The sequence below is a fragment of the Macrotis lagotis genome, chromosome 5 (assembly GCF_037893015.1).
Source record: "Macrotis lagotis isolate mMagLag1 chromosome 5, bilby.v1.9.chrom.fasta, whole genome shotgun sequence".
NCBI lineage: Eukaryota > Metazoa > Chordata > Mammalia > Peramelemorphia > Peramelidae > Macrotis > Macrotis lagotis.
The window spans coordinates 110496613-110517802 of record NC_133662.1 but is presented as its reverse complement, the minus strand read 5'-3'; the positions used below and the strand labels follow the sequence as shown (position 1 = coordinate 110517802).

General features: G+C 35.5%; 1 protein-coding gene across 1 annotated transcript in view; it reads left to right on the top strand.

The window, feature by feature from the left end:
- The window catches only part of PPIL6 (peptidylprolyl isomerase like 6), a 92913-nt gene that overhangs the window by 65107 nt on the left and 6616 nt on the right, over positions 1-21190 (top strand). The window contains exon 7 of the mRNA XM_074187322.1: positions 18569-18704. Coding sequence (XP_074043423.1) covers positions 18569-18704 — 136 coding nt within the window. The remainder of the gene's footprint in view (positions 1-18568; positions 18705-21190) is intronic.

Here is a 21190-nt window from a genome sequence, read left to right as displayed (position 1 = left end):
TACTTTCGATGATTTGGGCAGATTCTTAAACTAGGTATATTTAAATTTCCTTCCCTCTTATGTTCTCTCTCTCCCCACATAATTTGGAGCTTTTTTTTTTTGCAATGCATTGGGGTTAAATGACTTGCTCAAGGTCACACAGCTAAGTAATTATTAAGTGTCTGAGGTCAAGTTTTGAACTCAGGGCCTCCTGACTCCAGGGCAGGTGTTCTGTCCACTGTACCACCCTAGCTGCCCCTAGCACTTTTTTAAGAAGTTGAAAGCAATCTGAGCAAGCACCTTGTTTTTCCTTCATCTTCCTGATTGTTCAGGAGTTAGATGCATGGCCCTCCTAAACCTTCACCTGGACAGGAGACCTCAAAGTTAGAATAGACTCATGAGAAATTAGGGTGATGAGTGCCCTCCTGATTTTTATGTTTATCAAATCAAATTAGACCACATGATTTTCTTATCCGTCAAAAAAGAGAATGTACAAGCTTCTTCTATGTAGAGAGTTCCAACTGCCTTTAATATCTATCTCTGTCACCTAAAATGGCATCTGCATTTTAAATAAATGTATACCTTTGCTAGAGAGTAGAGTATAAGACTTGATGAAATTAAGAATATAAGTGGTTTCCATTTATTTACATGAAAAAAAGGAGTAGAAAAAATTGTGAAACTGTTCATCTTAATGTAATTCTATTCAAACTTTAACAAAATTATTTATTGTTATTTATTTATATTCTAATCTTACAGCATTATGAGAAAGAGGAAATGGGTTGCTAAATGAGACAGCATGGTTTTGTGCAAGGAACCCTGAACTTGGACTCATTAGAACCTGGCCCTGTGTCTGTTTCCCTACCTAAAGGCAATCAGGATTAGGTGTCTTGCCTAAGGTCACACAGCTATCAAGAGTCTGAGGTCTGATCTGGGCTCAATTCACTACATCACCTAGATGCCTCAAAATTTCTTTCAAAAAGTATTGTCATATGTAGCAATTTTCATAGAGTAAGACCTTAGTAAATGGTGAATTGAACTGAATTATAGAATTTCAGGCTCTGAAGGATCCCTGGAGACCATTTATTTTAACCTCTTCCTAAAGAATTAAATTCTTCTTTAATATCCCAGACAACCTCCAGTAATAGGGAGCTTACCACTTTAACAAAGTGGCCCATTTGATTTCTGGATACTTGTTCTTATTAGGAACTTTATGTTGAGTAAAGCTACTACTTTCTGTAACTTCTGTCCATAAATCCTGGTTCTGTTCAGTGTAACCAAAGTCTGGTTCCTTTTCTATTTTATCATTATAATAGCTCTTAAACCTTCAAATAGGGTTTATGGTTCTCCCCCCCCCCCCCCATCTTCTTTCAAGCTTAATTATCTTCAATTTCTTTTTTTTTTTATGTTTTTGCAAGGCAAATGGGGTTAAGTGGCTTGCCCAAGGCCACACAGCTAGGTAATTATTAAGTGTCCGAGGCTGGATTTGAACTCAGGTACTCCTGGCTCCAGGGCCAGTGCTCTGTCCACTGGGCCACCTAGCTGCCCCTAATTTCTTCAATTAATCTTGGTTTTGAGAGAGTTTTAAGATTTTTTTTAAATCATCCTGAGTTGAACTTCTCAGGAACAATCTCCTAAAATGTTGTATTAATCAGAATAGGGTACAGTTCTCCAGATGTAATCTGACCAGTAGAAAATATAATCAGATGATCATATTTCTAGATGCTATTTTCTACTCATGCAACTTAAAATTGCATTGACTTCCTTACCATATGTATCAATTCATATGGAGCTTGTAGTACATGAACTACCCTGGTTCTTTTACATATAAACTGTTATGTGGCAATATAGTTTCCCATCATATCCCTGCGCAGACAACTCTCTAAAACTTTTAGCTACTAAAACTACAGGTTGCAAAGCAGGTACTGCGAGGATTCCTTGCTAGGAGTTTCTTTAATGTATCAAAGAAATGGAAAATATCAGATATTTTGATAGATATGACAGAACCATATCAAAGAAATATGGTTCTTTAAAATGGTTGTACAACTGATTATTTGAACCTAGGTGTAGTAATTTACCTAGAACACTATTCAGTTTCTTATTACTAAAGTCAGGCTTTCATATAAGTCATTTGAGAAGTTTTCTTTTTTCTCTCCCCCTTCTGTTACCCTACATATTTAGTTATTTTTCCAACTTTGTTACAATCTGAAATTTGATAAACCTTCAGCTATTTTTTACTTTGTAAATGATTTCGGTGTTAAATAGACTCTTGTTATATGACCTTGGGGAAAAAAATCAACTAATTTCTGTTTGCCTTGGTTTCTTCATCCCTCAAACAGGGATAATATAGGATTCCAAGGTTGTTGTAAGGATCAAGTAAAATAATATTTGTAATGCAGACCCAAGCTTACTATCTTTAATTTTTAAAAGTTATCTTATGTATTGTCATTTTTTCTAACACTTTTTTTTCTTCCATTTGTATTTGATTCTTCTTTCACAAGAAAGATTATGTTTAGCATAATCACACATGAAAAGCTTTTATTAGATTGTTTTCTGTGGGGGGGGAGAAGGGAAGAATGGGGAAAAATGTGGAACTCAAAACCTTGCAAAAAATAATGGTGAAAACTATGTTGCATGTTGCTGGAAAAACAAAAATATTTTTTAAAAAGATAATGTTTATAAGATATTTGCAAATTTGCAAATGCCTGTCCCATCACAGTCATTATATAAATGTTACTGATGATGATCATGATGTTGCTAATGATGTTACTGTCCCAGCTAGAATCAAATTTATAACAAACTTCCCACCTGTCATTATTACATTTTGATCTGTGTAATGTCCACAGGTTCTGTATCCTAATCTTTTCTTTGTATTTTTTTATTGTGCAGAGCATTTCTTTGTATTTTTTATTCTGAAGTATAAAGATGGCATAGTGACTCAAGTTCTGGGCTTGGAGTCAAGAAAACCCAGGTTTAGTGCCAGTTCTGAGCGTTATTAATTGTGTGGTCTTTGGCAACTTTGATGCAACCCTGACAAATTCTTAGGCTTGGTACTAAGTCACAGCCACCTTGGTGGAGGGAGCTTACTGTCTGTCTCTCAGGTCACATAACCACATTAATTGCAGGCACTTGTCTTTCACACCTCCAAGGGATCTCTCCTTTCCCCTTTTCTCTCCCCACCTTTTCCTACCACCATCCTACAGGGCTTCATCACCTCTCCCTAGGACTATTCCATTAGTTTCCTCTCTGGTCTTATTTCTCCATATCTCCTCTCTCCAGTTCATCCTCCATGCAAAGGGACAGTATTAAAACATATCACACCCATATGAGCTCAGTAAATTCCATGGTTCTCTGCTACTTTTAGGACTAAATACAAACTCATTCAAAGTCCTTTGCAATCTGGCTTCAACCTGCTTTTCCAGGTTTGTTACAGGCCCATTCCCTTCAGGCCCGCCCCCCCAGCCCAGCCAAATTCACCCTTTTGATATTTCTCATACACAGCCTTCAATCTCCTATCTCACTGTCCTTGACAAAACTGATTCTCATGCTTGCAGTGTATCCCCTTTCTCTCCTTCAAGTCTTAGAATCCGTGGTTTCCTTCAAGATAAAGGTCACCTCCTACATGAGGCCTTTCATGATCCCTTGCCACCTCCTACCCCAAGCTGCCTGCCCTTCTCCCCACCAAAAAAAAGTCACCTTGAATTTACTTTGTAAATATTTTGAGTTCACTTATGAAAAGTACATATTGTTTTCACTGATCAAATGTAAGTTCAAAGTCTTTCATTTTTGTCTTTGTATTCTCAGTATTTAGCATAGAGTTAGCATTTAAGAGCTATATGGTTAATTGATATTCACTTTATCTTTTATTTATCTCTTATTATTCAGATATCCACATGGGAAAAGGAGATGGTGGTGAATCAATTTTTGGACCAACATTTGAAGGTATCTTTAAAACATAACCAGAGGGCAGCTGGGTGGTGTAGTGGATAGAGCACCAGCCCTGGAGTCAGGGGGACCTGCATTCAAACCCACCCTCAGACATGTAATAATTACCTAGCTATGTGACCTTGGGCAAGTCACTTTAACCCCACTGCCTTGAAAAAACCCAATCCTCCAAAATAACCAATCTACTTATGGCCTATATCACATATTATATATTGAGTTGTTGATAATAGCAAAAATAAATATCAGGCATAATTAGGCCTAAGCCAAACTCCCAATCAACAAATGGATGCTGATTTTTTTTTTAAAGGTTTTTGCAAGATAAATGGGGTTAAGTGGCTTGCCCAAGGCCACAAGCTAGGTAATTATTAAGTATCTGAGGCCAGATTTGAACTCAGGTACACATGACTCCAGGGCCGGTGCTCTATCCACTGGGCCACCTAGCCACTTTGATGCTGATTTTTTAAAGTGTCTTTATTTTGCATCTAAAAATAGATTTTCTTGGCAAGGATACTGAACCTATTTCCTTCTTCAGATCATTTGACAGATGAGGAAACTGAGGCAAGGTTAAGTGATTTGCCCAGGGTCACATAGCTAGAAAGTGTCTGAGCTGGATTTGAACTCAGGAAGATGCATCTTTCTGACTTCAAACCTGGTGCTCTGTGTACTATGCTGCCTAGCTGCCCAGAAATAGAGTACATACTCTCAGCTAGGAAATGCTTATTAGCTATAGTATTTTACAGTTTATCAGTGGTCTATAAATGACTACAGTGGGGTAACTGAATTCTCTATGCTTATATTATAGACCATATACAGAAATTGACCTATTTAAATTGAAGGCTATTTGACACACTTAATTAAGTTGAAATGAGAGGAAGTGTATTATAGTGGCCCTCAAAGCCAGAAGGATCTAGGTGCAAGTCCTGCCTCTGAAATAATAGTTATATGACCCTGGACAAATTTCATTTAAGCTTTAAAAGTTCTTGACTCTAGAACTACTGGTTGCAAAGAAAGTGGCAATTTTCATTGATACAGAGTAACTTTCATTGGTAGAGGGAGTTTCTTTACCTCATAGTTTAGTGTACAGATATAGTCCCTATCCTTATTGAATTAAAATTTTAATTTTTATATAATTAAAATAGAGGAAATAGTACCTGAGAATTGATTTAATAATCTCTTTCTAAGGAGTAGTAGGTTAAGGAAATAAGGGTTATACTTTACACATAGTCATTGCTCAATAAATGTTTTTTCATTCAATGTATCATTAATTTTATGTAGGGGCGGCTAGGTGGCGCAGTAGATAAAGCACCGGCCCTGGAGTCAGGAGTACCTGGATTCAATTCCGGTCTCAGACACTTAATAATTACCTAACTGTGTGGCCTTGGGCAAGCCACTTAACCCTGTTTGCCTTGTAAAAACCTAAAAAAAAAAAAAAATTATGTAACCATGTGGAGAAAATTATATAGAAATTACTCAAATTGTCTAATTACAATTTTTATCACTGAATAGTCACATTATTTTGGTTCGGTCAGTCTGCATACAAGTCAAATAAACAAGCAAACCTCATCAAGAAACAGGACTTAAGAATAGTCCTTGTGAAAATGAAAAAGTGGGTGGCTAGGTGGCACAATGGATAAAGCACCAGCCCTGGAGTAGGAGTACCTGGCTTCAAATCTGGTCTCAGACACTTAATAATTACCTAGCTATGTGGCCTTGGGCAAGCCACTTAACCCCATTTGCCTTACAAAAACCTAAAAAAAAAAAATGAAAAAGTAAGTTTCATCAGATAAATGAAAGTTTCTGACTGAAACCAAAAAAGGTTACATTTTTACATAGAATTGTATGATAGAAATGCCACCAATTTTCTTCAGAGAGTAAGAGCATATTAACTTCTAGTTGTAAAGTAGCAAATGCTGACAGGAACATATGAATCATGGAAAATGTAATAATAGATCTTCCAATTTCTACCATAACTTATAAATGTCCTTGATGTGTCTTTCACTTTTCAGTTTCATTGCTTGCCCTTATTATAAAAGGGAATTATGATTTTGCTGATTTATCCCAATATCTGAATATTCTTTTCTAAATCTTTACTCTACAAATTATTTACTGGATTAAACAAGTCAAAAACAATTTGTCAACACTAAATATGTATGTATGTATATATATATATGTATATATATATAGGTATGATAGAATTCAGGGAATAATTAACAGAGAAAATAGGGAATTAACTACATATATATTATATATATATAATATGTATATATATTTATAGAAGGGGCTATTCCAAGAAGCATGCATGGGCTCTTTTAAAAAGGACCCAGATCTCATAGAGGGTCATTATTCTTTTCCCTCCCTAGCATAGTCTGATTACCATATATGTTCCATAAACTAATCCCAATATCTGAAGATTCATTGTTATACAAATTGGAGTTCCTTACTTTATCTAATCATAGATCCATCAAGATACACATGGAAGCAGAAAATTCCTCTTTTAGACCTACTAGGTCCTTAAGGAGTGAAACATATTTGGAATGCTCATACTCTTCATCTCTCCATCCCTACTACTGCCTTCTTTGGCTTTCTGAAACCCAACTAAACTCCCATCTTCAAATCCTACAGGAAGGCTCCCAACCCCCCTTAATGCTACCACCTTCCCTCTTTGATTATTTCTGTTTATCCTGTATATATTTGTTTGCTTGTCTCCTCAATTAAATTGTAAGTTTCTTGAGAAAGGGTTGGTCTTTTTGTTCTTTTTATATTCCCCAAGTCTTAGCAATATGTTGGTACTAAGCTTAAAAAAATGTTAATTGACTGACTCTTCTTGTTCCATGAATGCAAGTTGTCATAGGGCTTGTAGAAGAGCTAAAGAATCAATATTATAGCTCTATAGGTGAAACCTGGGTAAGAAAAAGAGCCCATTCTTACCCCTCAATGGGCACTTCCTTCTGATTTCACCATCTATGTCCATGGTACCACTATAACCTGTGTCCTGTTGTTACTGAAAAACTTGCTATGACTCAACTCAATTTAATCAACATTTATGGTTTTCAAGAAATTATTCCAAGCTATAAACTGGGTCTTATCTAAATTGTGTCTCTGTATTATTTAGCCCAGCACTGTATTATTGGCGTTTATTTATTGAATGAATGGAAGAAGGCAGGAACAACCTCCTAGTTCTTGGGAAGTGGAGTTTCCTAATGGTGGCATTTTTGAGGTTGTCTTCCTAGGTGACACAGTGAATAGAGCACCAGACCTTAAGTTAGGAAGATTCTTCTTCCCAAATTCATATCTGGCCTCAAATACTTACTAGCTGTGTGACCCTGGGACAAGTCTCTGGGACAGTTTTCTCATCTGTAAAATAAACTGGAGAAGGAAATGGCAAACCACTCTAGTATCTCTGTCAAGAAAACCCCAAATAGGATCAGAGTCACTCAGGATTGGAAATGACTGGCCACCAATAGTGATCAGGATAGCTCTACCCTTGCAGAATGAGGTATTGCTGAGGGCCAGGTACCTCTTGTCTTGTTGTGTTAGCTGAAGTCTGCTTGTCCTATTTCCAGTCCTGAGCCAAAGAGGGAGACTGGACCCCCTAGTCCCTTGAATATATCTCCCATTGTACAGGAAGTCATTATTGTATTGAAATTTTGGCTGAGAGAGCCCCTGGAGGTTATCTAACTCTGTAGTATAAAAACTTTCAGTGACTTTTTCAGATTACAAACAGTAAAATAAAATTGAACAGAAATGCTTGATACATGCTTACTGGTTGACTTGGAACTTATTGATTAGAGTTCTTTCTGTATAATAAAAGATACTTATCTTTAAACTTCAAATGATTATCTATTTGATAGAATTAGTGATGGGTAGGATCTGTGATTTCATTGGTATAGGAAACTTCCCAGGGAAGAAACTTCCTCTATGGGATGCAGGTTTGTACCTTCTCTGCAATTTATAGTCTTAGAAGCTTGTCCAAGTTAAGTAACTGATACAATGTGAAAAAAAAATGTGAAATTAAAGGGTCCAGTAGTACCATATCTCAAACTTTCTAGTGGCAGTAACCATCAAAATGTAGTACAAGTTTAAAAAATAGAGAAGTTGATTAGTGGAATAGACTACGTGCATAATGTACAGATCCAAAGATCACAGCTAACAGTGTTGAGAACTCAAAATTTTACAAAAACTGCTAAGAAAAAACAGACAGTAGATTGTCAGAAATTAAATTTTTATAAATATCTTTCCTGATATGCCAAAAATAAGCTTCAAATACATACACACCTTATTGAAAGTTAAATTGATTTATTCACCAATTTTTCTCAGCCATGCTTGTTGATCAAGTCTTGTGGAAGGAGACATCAAGTCTGCAACTTTTTTGTATTGCCTGCATTTTTGCCAATTTGGGGGGAACTGAGATGCCAGGGCCTACTATCTTTTACTGGCTAAATTGTCTTTATCCTATATGAAAGTTACAGATAAAAACTGGTCCCACTTAGAAGCTATCTCTGATCTCTAGTGATCAACCCTAGGAACTGCTTCCTTGAAACACTTAAAATAAACTTATCTTAATTCTTTTTGTCCTGAGTTTTGTCTCTTTATTCAGATTAAAAGACCAAAGAATTACTTAGCTATAGAAGTATGCATCATAAACAAAAGGGAAGAATAAGGAAGAAATTATCTTATCTATAGACTGTAGAAGAGTTTATGAACAAAAAAAAAAAGAGGATCAAAGTTTTGAATATATATACAAAATAAAAATTTTTGCACAAGCAAATTCAGTGCAACTAATATGAGAAGAGAAATAATAAACTGGGGAAAGGATTTTTGTTGTAAATTTCTTTGATAAAGACTTCATTTCCAAGATACTTAAGAAACTGATTCAAATTAATAAGAATAAGAGTCATTCCCCAATTTATGGTGTAAATCACCAATTAGATAAATGAAAATTAAATCAGTTCTGAGCTTCTCTCACCCCCAGTAGACTGACAAAATTGACAAAAAAAGGAAAATGATAAGTGTCATGGAGAGATTATGGGAAAACAGGTAAAATGGTGTACTGTTAGTGGAGTGGTTTTATAAAGCATCTTGGAATTAATGCCTCAAACATTGCCAACTATACATAGCTTTTGATTAACTTGCCCAGGGTCACACAACTAGTGTCAGATTTGAACTCAGGAAAGATGAATCTTCCTGGCTCCAGGCTCAGCACTCTATATACTGAAGAGCAGTTAGATGGTACAGTGGATAGAGTCAGGAGGACAGGAGTTCAAGTCCAGCCTAGGACACTTAGATCAGTCACCTAACCCTGATTGCCTCGCATCCAGTCATCCTGACTCATATCTGGCCACTGGACCCCAATGACTCTGGAGGAAAAAGTCAGACTGGTTACTTAGTACAGTACCCTCACTCAAATCCAATTCATGTGTCTGTCATGGCATCACCTCACTGATGATAAGATCTTTTTCAAAAATGAAGGACAAATATTATTATCATTGTTTATTATTATTATTATTATTATTATTATTATTATTATTATTATGGTCTTTGACACAGCAATACCACTATGAGTCCGAGTGATCAAAGAAAAAGTAACAAATCCTATAGATAATTCATTTATGACAACTCTTTTTGTAGTTGCAAAAAACTGAAAACTAAAGGAATATCAATTGGGCAAGAGCTAAACAAAATGGTATCTGAATGTAATAGATTCTATTGTACTATAAATAGTAATGAAAGAAAGGTTTAGAAAAAACTTGCAGGCCTCCTATGATATAATCCTTCTGGAAAACAATTTGGAATCATTCCTAAAAGTCTCTGTGCTATGCTGCCCTTTTTAATATGTATTTATTATATTATTCTGCATATTAACTTGAAAGATGTTGGGAAGGGAAGTAGGTAGAGAATTTAAAAAACCTACAATATATGCTTCTCTTAAGTATATATTTACCTAAAAAAGTATATATTTTATATGAGAGATACATGCTCATATACATCTATGATATACAAAATATACAGAATAATATTAAATCAATAGAAGATAGTTTAGAGAGCAAGGGAACTAGCAGTTATGGAGATTAGAATAGCTTCACATGGAAGATAGTGCTTAAAGAAAAGGATTCTTGGAGGCAGAGTGAGGAATGTTCCAGGTTCAGAGAATGGCCAGGGCAGAGCTAATGAGATGGAATGTACTTTAGAAAGAAAAGGAAAAATGCCATTTTGGCCAGACATAGAGGCAAGAAGGGATTTACTATCTAATGAAGCAGGAAATATAGTTTGGGGACATTTTGTGAAGGGCTATAAAAGCCAAACAGGAGTTTACATTTTCTTCTGGAGGCAGTAGAGAGTGTATTGCATAGGGAAGTGACATAGATCAGCACTTAAGGAAAATCACATTGGCAGCTCAATAAAGATTGGAGTGGTGAGAGACTTTGCTCAGGAAGTACAAAAAGAAGGCTGTTAAAGACATGATTATTAATCAAGATAATAACTATAGGAATAGTAATAAGGGATGGATACAAGAGACTTTTTTTTTTCATTTAATAGTATTTTTCCCAATTACATGTAATGATAGTTTTTCAGCATTCATTTTTATAAGATTTTGAATTTCACATTTCCTCCCTTTCTCCTCCTTCCACAAGACACCAAGCAATATGATATAGGTTATACATATGCAATCATGTAAACATTTTCATATAAATGTGAAAGAAGAATCAAAACAAAAGGGAAAAAAATCACAGGAAAGAAAAAACAAGTAACAGATTCATGTATGCTTTGATCTCCATTCAAACTCCACAGTTCTTTCCCCTGGATGTGGATGGCATTTTCCATCACAAGTATTTTGGAATTGTCTTTGATCATTGTCTTACTGGGAAAAGCTAAGTCTGTTATAGTTGATCAACACACAATGTTGCTGTTAATGTGTACACTGTTCTCCTGTTTCTGCTCACTTAGCATCAAGTTATAATAGTCTTTGTAGGTTTTTCTGAAATCTGCTTGCTCATCATTACTCCTCAAACAACATTTCATTACATTCATATATCACAACTTGTTCAGCCATTCCCAATTGATAGGCCTCCCCTCAATTTCCAGTCCTTTGCCACCACAAAAAGCTACTTTAAATATTTTTGTACACATAGGTCCTTTTTCCTTTTTTTAAGATCTCTCTGGACTACAGGCCTAGTAGTGGTATTGCTTGATCAAAGGATATCATGCTAGAGATTTTTGTGAAAGTAGGAGGCAAGGCAGCTAGGTGGCATAGTGGATTGAGCACCCCACCCTGGAGTCAGGAGTACCTGAGTTCAGATCTGTCCTCAAACATTTAATAATCCCTTAGCTGTGTGATCTTGGGCAAGTCACTTAAGCCCATTGCCTTGCAAAAACCAAAAGAAAGTAGGAGGCAGAGCTGGCAATTGATTGGTTATATGAGTTAAAGACTAGGGACCAAAGATTATGATTTGAGATCGTGAAACTAGGAAACTGGAAGAGTGTTACCCTCAGTAGAAAATGTGAAATATTAAAGAATGGTGGGTCTTAGGAGAAAGATAATGAATTGTTTTAGAAATGTTGAGTTAAAGACACCTATGAGATATCCAGTTTTAAATGCCCAGTAGGCAGTTGATAAAACTTAGTTGAAAGTCTGAGTTATATAGACATGAAAACTTCCTCATAGAGACACATAATTAAATCCATGATAGTTGATGAAGTCACCAAATCTGAGAGTTTGTAAAGAGAGAAGAGAACAGGACCCATGACAACCTTAGGGCGGGCCTACAATTAAAGATTAAGATGGAGACAAGTCAACAGAGTAGATTGAAAAGGAGCAGTCAGGAAAGAAAAGAATGAGGAAAATATCAAAGAAGAGAGAGTGGTCAATGGTGTCAAGGAAAACCAAAAGAATGAAGACTGAGCAAAGGCCATCAAAAATGGCAATCATGAAATCATTGGTAAGGAGGAGAGAAATCGATTTTTTGTTCATTGAAAATGATAACTTTGGAAATCCATTTCAGATGGTGATACCAGAAATCTGATTACCAAGGTTAAGATGTCAATGAGCAAAAATATACAACAAATATTTAAAAAGAAGTAAATGAACAGAGGAAAGATATGGATGAGTATAGAAAACTAAGACTTTGAGAAAGAGGATAATAACTTATGGTAGGATCAAATGAGGTTTTTAAGGATATGAATAATTTGAATGCATGTTTTAAGCATCTGGGAAGGATCCAGTAGATGAGAGATTGGAGATTAAAGAGGAATAATGGATGATTGCTCAATTCTAACCCTACTAAAGCATTGGGCTGTGCTAATCCTGAAGAATTGGGGCAGGAGGATGAGGAAAGGGTGCTTAGTTCCCACCAGAAAGACATCTGCCTTTGTTTACTAATAGGATTTGAATGCTCTCAGCAATAACCTGAAGAATCGTGGTGGCTATGATCCCAGAGTAGCAATGACTTCACTGTGCAACCTCAAATTACTGTTTAGGATCACCTGTGTTGCATCAATAAAGAACAAAACAACTACAGTCAGTCTCCCTGTCTACCCTGGCAGAGGAGGTCACAATTATCATTCTTCTGGGGTCAGCCAGTGTTGTATATAGGATTAATTGCAATCCATTTGCTGATCTGATACTATAAGTCAGCTCAGTCAGTCACTAATATAGCTAGATGAAAAGAAAGTGGGAATGATTACTCCCAGAACGTAATTTTTGGTGCCCCATGACTATTTATAGTACAAAATTTTAGCCCAACCTATTTATAATATAAATTATAAGCCAACCTATTTAAACTGTTTAGAAATTAGTTGATTTGCCTTTTAATAATTTGCCTTTTAAGAAATAGGGGGAAAATCACAGGCAGCAAAATTTTGAGAGAAGTTTAAATGCTTTTCTTTTAACAGAATTTTAAAAAGGTAATACTCTTACTGTCTGATATCACTTTTAGATATTGATATTCATTTTGATAGATCTCTCACTGCAGTACTTTGTGAAGTGAATGCAATGTTTTTATATTCTACTGAAAACTCGAGGGGAATTAACATGGTTACATAGTCATTTAAAATTAAAGTGTCATTTTGCAATTCAGACAAAAAGCTTCCAATAAGAACTCAATGGTCTATAATTTTCAAATCAACATTTAAAAAGTAGCCACTTGGAGGTTAGGGGCAGCTGGTGACACAGTGAATTGAAGAACAAGTCACTACTTCTGTTTCCTCAAGTAGGGATACCTCCCAGTGGTGTTGTGAGAATCAAATGAGAAAGTACTTGTGACATTTCTGATATATTTTAATTGTTTATTCTTTTCCCCTTTCCATCCCTTAAAAAGTTCATTTACTTCACTTCTTAGCATGAACTTTAAAAAACACATTTATATAAAAAAATACTCTCCTGACAATATCCAGAATTTTGGTGAACCCAACATTAAATTTAGGTTGAACATCAGCTCAATTTTCTATGTGGCTTACTAAATGTGGGATGATAAACACATAAAGTATGCAGTGATAACTAAAGAAAGACTATGCCTTATATTTATCTTGCATGAGATGTAGCATCTAAGAGTGGGATAGGTATCCCACCTCAAAGTCAGAAAGACAGACCCACCTATGTGGGTCATTTCACATCTCATTGCTTTGGGCAACTTTCTTAAACTGTAACTCAAAGAGAATGAGCCAACTTACCTTGGTGAAGAATGTTTCCTCAGCTAAGCTTTCCCTCTACCAATGAAATCACAAGACAGATCTCAATTCTTTTTCCCATAATTTGTATATACTTAATGTATATTTTGTCTCCCCTAATACCACCTTCAAACTATAGGTCATAAATTGAATATTAAAGCATTTTTCATCCACTTAGCTTTTCCTGTGTGGATTATATAAAGTGATTTCTTATGGTGTCTTTTAAATAAACACAAAATTAAATGAAGAGGCTCAGGGTACGCCTTACCTAAGTATGCCATCAACCATATGGAACTGAAAGTTTCAGTTTGTGTCTCCAGAGAGAGACTTCAACATAAGTTCAAAGTTAAGTCTTTCTTTGGGTTCTCCCCTTTCCTTCCTCACTGTGTGGTTTATTTCTTTATAGAAATCATTGACTCATAATAAAATAAAAATAAGCTCATTTTCATCTGGAGTTGAATCAAAGTCATTATAAAAGCATATATACAAAAAAAAATTATATACAGCAAATAAACAAGTGGGTTTTTTTTAAAGCAAGAAATTTCTAAGAAGGGCATAGGCCTGTTTGCCAGTCAGAGAGGAAACAGAAAGGGGATAAATTTGCCAGGTCCCAATAGCAGCAACAATCAGGGACAAAATTCTATTCAGGAAGATCACAGCTTAAGCAGTGAGCTAGGCAAGGCTTCCTTTGCTCAAACTTGTATTAATTCAGGGTAGCAGTATCCTTCACTTGAAATCAGTTGGCTCATTCACAGAGTCTCTCATCTCTTTCCCATTTTCCATTTGCCCCTTTCCAGCTGAGTAAACCAGTTTCCATTATCCCCCTTGCTAATAAGAGACTACAGATCTTACTTGAATTTGTATTAGTGAGTATACTAAATATTCTCCAGTGATGTACTCTTGGCAAATAATAATATTATTACCATAAGCAAGAGAAGTTTGAAATCTGCCACTCTATAATGTCTTGGGAGTTTTATGCAATCAGTGAAATATTTATCACTATAAGAAATATCTTTTCTATTTGGACCTTGCTCAATATATTCTCCATTCCAGAGGCAAACACCATTGTTGAGTATATGCCCCTTTGCTTTTATGCTTGGCTTAATAATATTTGGAGATTTACCATTATCTCTGTAGCTACATTTTTTGAGGAATCTTCTAGGAGCTTAACAAAGAAAATAAGAGATTCTGTGTTAGAGGAAGGCCTTTGGAGCCGAGTCAAATGCCCTTTTGTAAGGAACAAAATAAGTTTTTGCAACAACAAATGAAACTTTTGTAACTCAAAATAATTGCAGGGGGAATCTTCTTTATCTGTATTTTTTTGTTATTTTTGTAATTATAAAGATGTGGTTTGCTGAGAATGATTACTTTTTTGTGATTAAAATGGTTTTTATTAAGATATCTTAACAAAAATGACACACCTCTCTCATGGTGAGAGAGAGGGATCAACAATAATTACTTTTGAAAGTCTTCCAGTTCCCTTCTCAGATTTTCATTTGATATTCTTATTTGACAAATGGGCAAACATATTCCAAATAATCCATGATTGAATATGGTATAAAATGTAAACTTCCATTACTAGTTACAAAGTAGGTGGAGGGGAGAGAAAAATAAATACTTAAATATGCTTAAAATTTCTCTATGGTTAGAGAACACCATGGTGATTTCTTAAAGTCCAGTAAAACCTCCATGAGTTTGGCCTTAAATAATCAAATTAAACATGTATTAACCTCAAGTTGTCCTAATGAAGTAGGGGTAGAGAAATAACTTTTATACTTATTCATCATTTCCCTCTGCACTGACCATATACCTTACATTAACATTGATTCCCCTCTTCCCCCTCAGCCCATTAGTCTAAGCTATGAACTTTTTTGTTTTTTGCAAGGCAGTGGGATAAGTGACTTGCTGGAGGTCACACAGCTAAATAAGTGTCTGAGGCTGAATTTGAACTCAGTTCCTCCTGAATCCAGGGCTGGTGCTCTAACCATTGGACAACCTAACTACCCCTCAATGAACTTTTAGTGAAATACCCTGCCCCTTCCTGGAAAGGACTTGGTAAATTCCTATCCCCAGGCACAAAACAAGTCTCCATCAACAAAACAACCTGAAAGGATTAAGTCTTTGACCTGCTCCCCCCCCCCCCCCATCTACATATCCCTAATTGCCTCATTTTTGCTCTCTGAGTTACTGCTCTCAGCTAAATTATCTCATCTTCCTGCTGCTTAAAAGCTCAGCTCACTACTCAGTTGAGTTGCTTACCTTCCTGTGAAGCTAACCCTGTCTGGGGGAGCATGGTCCCCCTACTTCTGTGTCCTTTCTTACTTCTTCCTTTGAAGAACAACCCACTCTGGGGATCACAATCCCCAAAATTTTCCTACCCTCTTCTCCATACTGCTGGACCTTTGTGGCTGGATCCACTGGCTCATAGATGCTTTCCTTGTTTCTCTTAACTGTCTTTGTTCTCCCCCAGCCCAGTTTGTAACTATCTCTTCTTTGCTTAAATTTTTTATTGTCTTTAAAATTCACTTTCTCTTCTTTGTTAAAGAGATTAACCAGTGAATTTTTTATAGTACTTATGAATTAAAGTCTATGTCTTTTCTTACCCTCTTGAATCAGAGTCTGGTGATTTCTTCACCCAAAATAAACCCATAGAGATCCTTAAGTGCAGCCCCCCACCCCAAGCCCATTCTCCCAGCCTCACTGATAAGGGACAAATTTCTCAAAAAAGAACAAACAGAATTAAATTGACATACACATTTATTAAAATTTCTCTAAGCTAGCTTATTATACAGAAGTCCATAGGGGGTCCCCACTAGAAAACAGGACCCCAAAATGGAGTTTTGGAAAGGGGTCCTTATACTTTCCACTATTAGAAGGTGGAATTTGAGAAGCTACTTTTTGGCTTTGTCCATTAAGGGAGTAGTCTTCTACTCAGGATGGGTCAAGGTATCAGACATAACCTGGAGATATGTCCAGGATGACATGCTAGGAGGAATGTGCTTTATCAGTTATGCTAAAACCTTTACAAAGCTTGTGAACTTTTCCCCTTCAGGATGTCAATGCCACCCATTGATCACTAATGGAGATTAGAAGTTAATACCAGTAAAAACCTTCTTTTTAAATACTTCTTATTTACTTGTCTGGCAAAATACTTTGCCACCACCAAGAAACCTGATATCTTTAGAATTTTTCTTTTATTTTCATTATTTTTTTTCAAAAGTGAACTTCATCTATTTTACATTTATTACAATTTAGGATTATCTTTTGAAATTTTTGTTTTACATTTTAAAATTATATGTGGACAACTACCCAGTTATTCTTGACTCTAGTACTTTAAATTTCATCCATTTTTATTTATAATTGCATTTTTACAGCAGTTTTTAATCTTCCTCTTTTCTAACAGAGTCTAATTAATTCTGTGTATTATTTCTGGGTAGGTCTTATCTTCACTTCCCATCTACCCATTTCTAACTTTTAGTCTTCACTATTATGTCTACATTATCTGCCAGAGCCTGCTTTGATTAATTTGGAGCCACCCCATTTTAGACTGCTCACTTATTTGCATAGAAGCAATTACTAAATAAAAAAAAATTACCCACAAAAGTATGATAGACACAAGGCATTACTCTTCACTTCTTAAGAAACCAGAAGCATGAGATCTTAGCCTGTTCATGAGGTCATGACCATTTAAAAAATAAAACAAAACAACTAAAAGTTGAAACATTCTCAGCTAAAGTCCTGCATTACTGCTTCATTGTGGTTTGAAAACTCTTTTTGTTTTGTTTTTGCAAGGCAATGGGGGTTAAGTGACTTGCCTAAGGGCACACAGCCAGATAATTATTAAGTGTCTGAGTTCACATTTGAACTCAGGTCCTCCTGACTGCAGGCTAATGCTCTATGCACTCCACCACCTAGTTGCCCCTGAAAGTTATTAAAGGTAAACCAGTGGAGGAGTCCCACGGTCTGTCAGACTTCCTAAAGTTTGAAAAGCCTTCTGAATATGGATCTAGGAATAGATATATTCACTTAGAAGATTAATTTAACTAAATTCCAAGAGGCTCAGCCCAAAGACTGACCAAGAAGTTACTATTTTTATTATCATTATTATTTTAACATCAGTACTTTATGAAGATTATTGTAATCAACGGAGTGCCCAAACTAAAGAAATTAGTTTATTATCATAAATCCTCTGAATCTAATCATATTCTTAGAAGAATGACTGTTAGACAATCTGTAGCAAGCTTTTTGTTTGTTGTTTGTTTTCTACCTAGATAGAAAGAAAGTTTGACTTTTTTTTTTTAGTTTTTTGCAAGGCAATGGGGTTTAAGTGGCTTGCCCAAGGCCACACTAGGTAATTATTAAGTGTCTGAGGTCAGATTTGAACCCAGGTACTCCTGACTCCAGGGAGGGTGCTCTCTGTCCACTGTGCCACCTAGCCACCCTGCAAGTTTGACTTGTTTAAAAAAAAAGCGAATTATAAAACATTCTCCAAGGAAATGAATTTGCATTTCTTTAAACTATATATAAAAATTCTGCAGACAGGGAGAAGGGAAGAGAGGAACATAGCTAAATCTTAGCTTAGCTTGTAAATACTTTTATAGATAAAAATCATGTTTAATCAGCAGGGTGCCTGTTTCCCAGCAATGATGGGAAAATAAAGTTTGTTGACCTTCAACCTTAAGTAGTCTAAGCCTTTCTCTTTTTGCTATTAATTTTATGAACAAACCTATCTTATTTACCATTAATATTCAGGTTAACTGCCTTATATCAACAATAGTAGATGCTTTTCTAGAAGCTATTTGGAAAAATGGAAAGTAATATGGAAATGAATCAAATGTTAAAAATTTGACAATTTACTCAAAAACACTTACAAATGAGAATATATAAGGTGTTCTTTTTTGCTCATTATATGTTACTACTAATTAAGACCATGGAGCAAAATAATTTAAAAGCATCATTGACATAACCTATTGATCTTTCCTAGATGAAAACTTTGCAGTGCCACATGATAGAAGAGGGGTTCTTGGTATGGTGAACAAGGGAAGGCACACCAATGGGTCACAATTTTATATAACACTACAGAAAGCTCCTTATCTGGATAGAAAATATGTGGCTTTTGGGTATGTATTACAGGTTTGTCTATTTACAATATTTAAATGTAAAATGAATAGTCAGTGATAAAACTGATTTGGTAGGAAACAGATTTCAAAGGGTATCAAGTTTCTTGTATTAAGTATTTCTAAACTATTGAAAACATTTTAGCATTGCTTTTGTAATGATTCTAAAAGCATATTTTAATCTGCCACTGTGAATAATCAACCCAAAATTACTATGAAATGTTCTATAATAGCTATTAGATTAGAATCTCTTAATCCAGAACTTTGTGAAAGTAAAGTCCTTAAAAGAAGTTATTCTTTTTTAATTTTTCTTTTAAATAGTATTTTTTTCCAATTACATATAAAGATAATTTTTTTTAGGGGTTTTTTTTTTTTTGGCAAGGCAGTGGGGTTAAGTGGCTTGTCCAAGTCCACACAGCTGGGTAATTATTAAGTGTCTGAGGCCAGATTTGAATTAAGGTACTCCTGACTCCAGGGCCAGTGCTCTATCTACTGTGCTACCCAGCCACCCCTAAAGACAATTTTTTTAACATTCATTATTTAAATAAAATGTTGAGCTCCAAATTTTCTTCTTCCCTTCCTGTCCTCCCTTCTCCCTAAGAGAATATTAAGTAATTTAATATAGGTGCAATCATGTAAAACATATTTCCAAAACAAAATTTCTTAAAAAAAATAGGGGGCAGCTAGGTGGCACAGTGGATAACAGCATCAGCCCTGGAGTCAGGAGTTCCAATCCATCCTTAGATACTTAATAATTAAATAGCTGTGTGACATTGGGCAAGTCACTTAACCCCATTGCCTTAAACAAATACAATTTTAAAAATTCCTTTAAAAATCATATTTCCATAGTAATCGTGTTGTGAAAGAAGAAACAAGCTTAAAGGAGAAAAAAGTATAAAAAAAGTAAAGTGAAAATAATATGCTTCTGTTGGGGTACAGTGAAGTGGATTGCAAATTGACAAGAATTCAGATTCAGACTTTCTCCATACTCCATTTATTGGGGAGGGGGGAAAATCATGCTCCCCAGGAAGGGGCTGGCCTCCCCAAAGGGAGACCAGAACTCAAGTGAGGAGGGGAGTAGATTTTTTTAAAGAGTAGAGGTACAGGAAGTTGAGGTGATAAGGGACATGCAAACAAGGAGCTTAGGGCAGAGCATCCCCAAAGGAAGGAAGTTATTATCTAATTGAGAGGGGAGACTTGTCTTGATAAGGAGGGCTTAGCAGGAAGTCATTATCTTGTTGATAGGAGGCTTATCTTGTTTCATGGGAGTCCTGGTGGATGCTGAATCCTTACCAGGGGTCCAGGTCCTTCACTGAGATGGGTCACCTCATCACTTTGATCTGTATTCAGACTCCATCAGTCCTTTCCATCACTGTCTTTTGGAATTCTCTTCGATTATTGTATTGCTGAGAAGAGCTAAATTTATCACAGTTGATCATCATACCATGTTGCATCACAATTACTATGTGCAATATTCTCCTGGTCCTGCTCACTAAGTAAAGTCATTCTTATCATAATTCATTAACTTTAATAAAGAGATCAAACTATCCAGGTTGTTGGTAATAGCATTAGATTGCCGAAGGGAGATGATAAATACTGAAATATCTTAAATAACAGTTTTAAGAAGTTTGATAGCAATATACTTATAATAGGAACTTAGACCTAAAATTGATTATTCATCTATTTTACAACATTCTACTGAGTTTTATAAATTATATACTTCATATGTAATAAAAAAAAAAGTTACTTGTCCTTCCCTTTCCCACTTCCATGCCCTTGCTTTCCTCAGGTATTATTCCTTCTATTAACCCCCTGATTACCTGACCCCATAGTGAGGTCTTCTCCTCTGAATTTTTATGGTACTTTTCCCCTTTCTTGTGTAACTTTCAGATTCTAAATTCATTTCATATTTTTTGATGTCTGATTTTATTTTCTTCCTTGGTTAAATTATCAACTACTTGAATTTGCCTACAGTCTCTCAGACAAATATTTGGTGAGGTGCAAAATGGTTCAGTTTTGCTAAGTAAATAGTGAAATCTTGGAGCCCATTAGAAAATAGATTTATTACATAGTTTTGCTGAACTATTTCACTCTGGAGCTTGGTCACAGATTTTTGGCAAAATTTCAAGGCTATTATGATACTTTAAGTAAAAAACAAATTGAGAGGGACTTTTCTGATCCAAGAGCACCTCAGTCTTTTTTTTTCTAAATTTACAGTCATTTTTATGAATAGATCATTAGAAAAAATAATCATGTAGACACCTTTAGTTTATTTCTCTAATAAGCCTGTTACTTTTTTTTTCATTCCATCCCACAGAAAAGATAATTGAAGGGACAGAAAGGCTACAGGAAGTTGTTATCAACCTTGGAGTGTTTGCCAACAGTTTATCCAGTTCTCTTGAATCAAGTCTTCCATGTGGATAATTCCATATTTGCCAAGAGGTTTTGCAATAAGGGCATTACCTTGCAGGACAGCTTTCTTTTTCTTT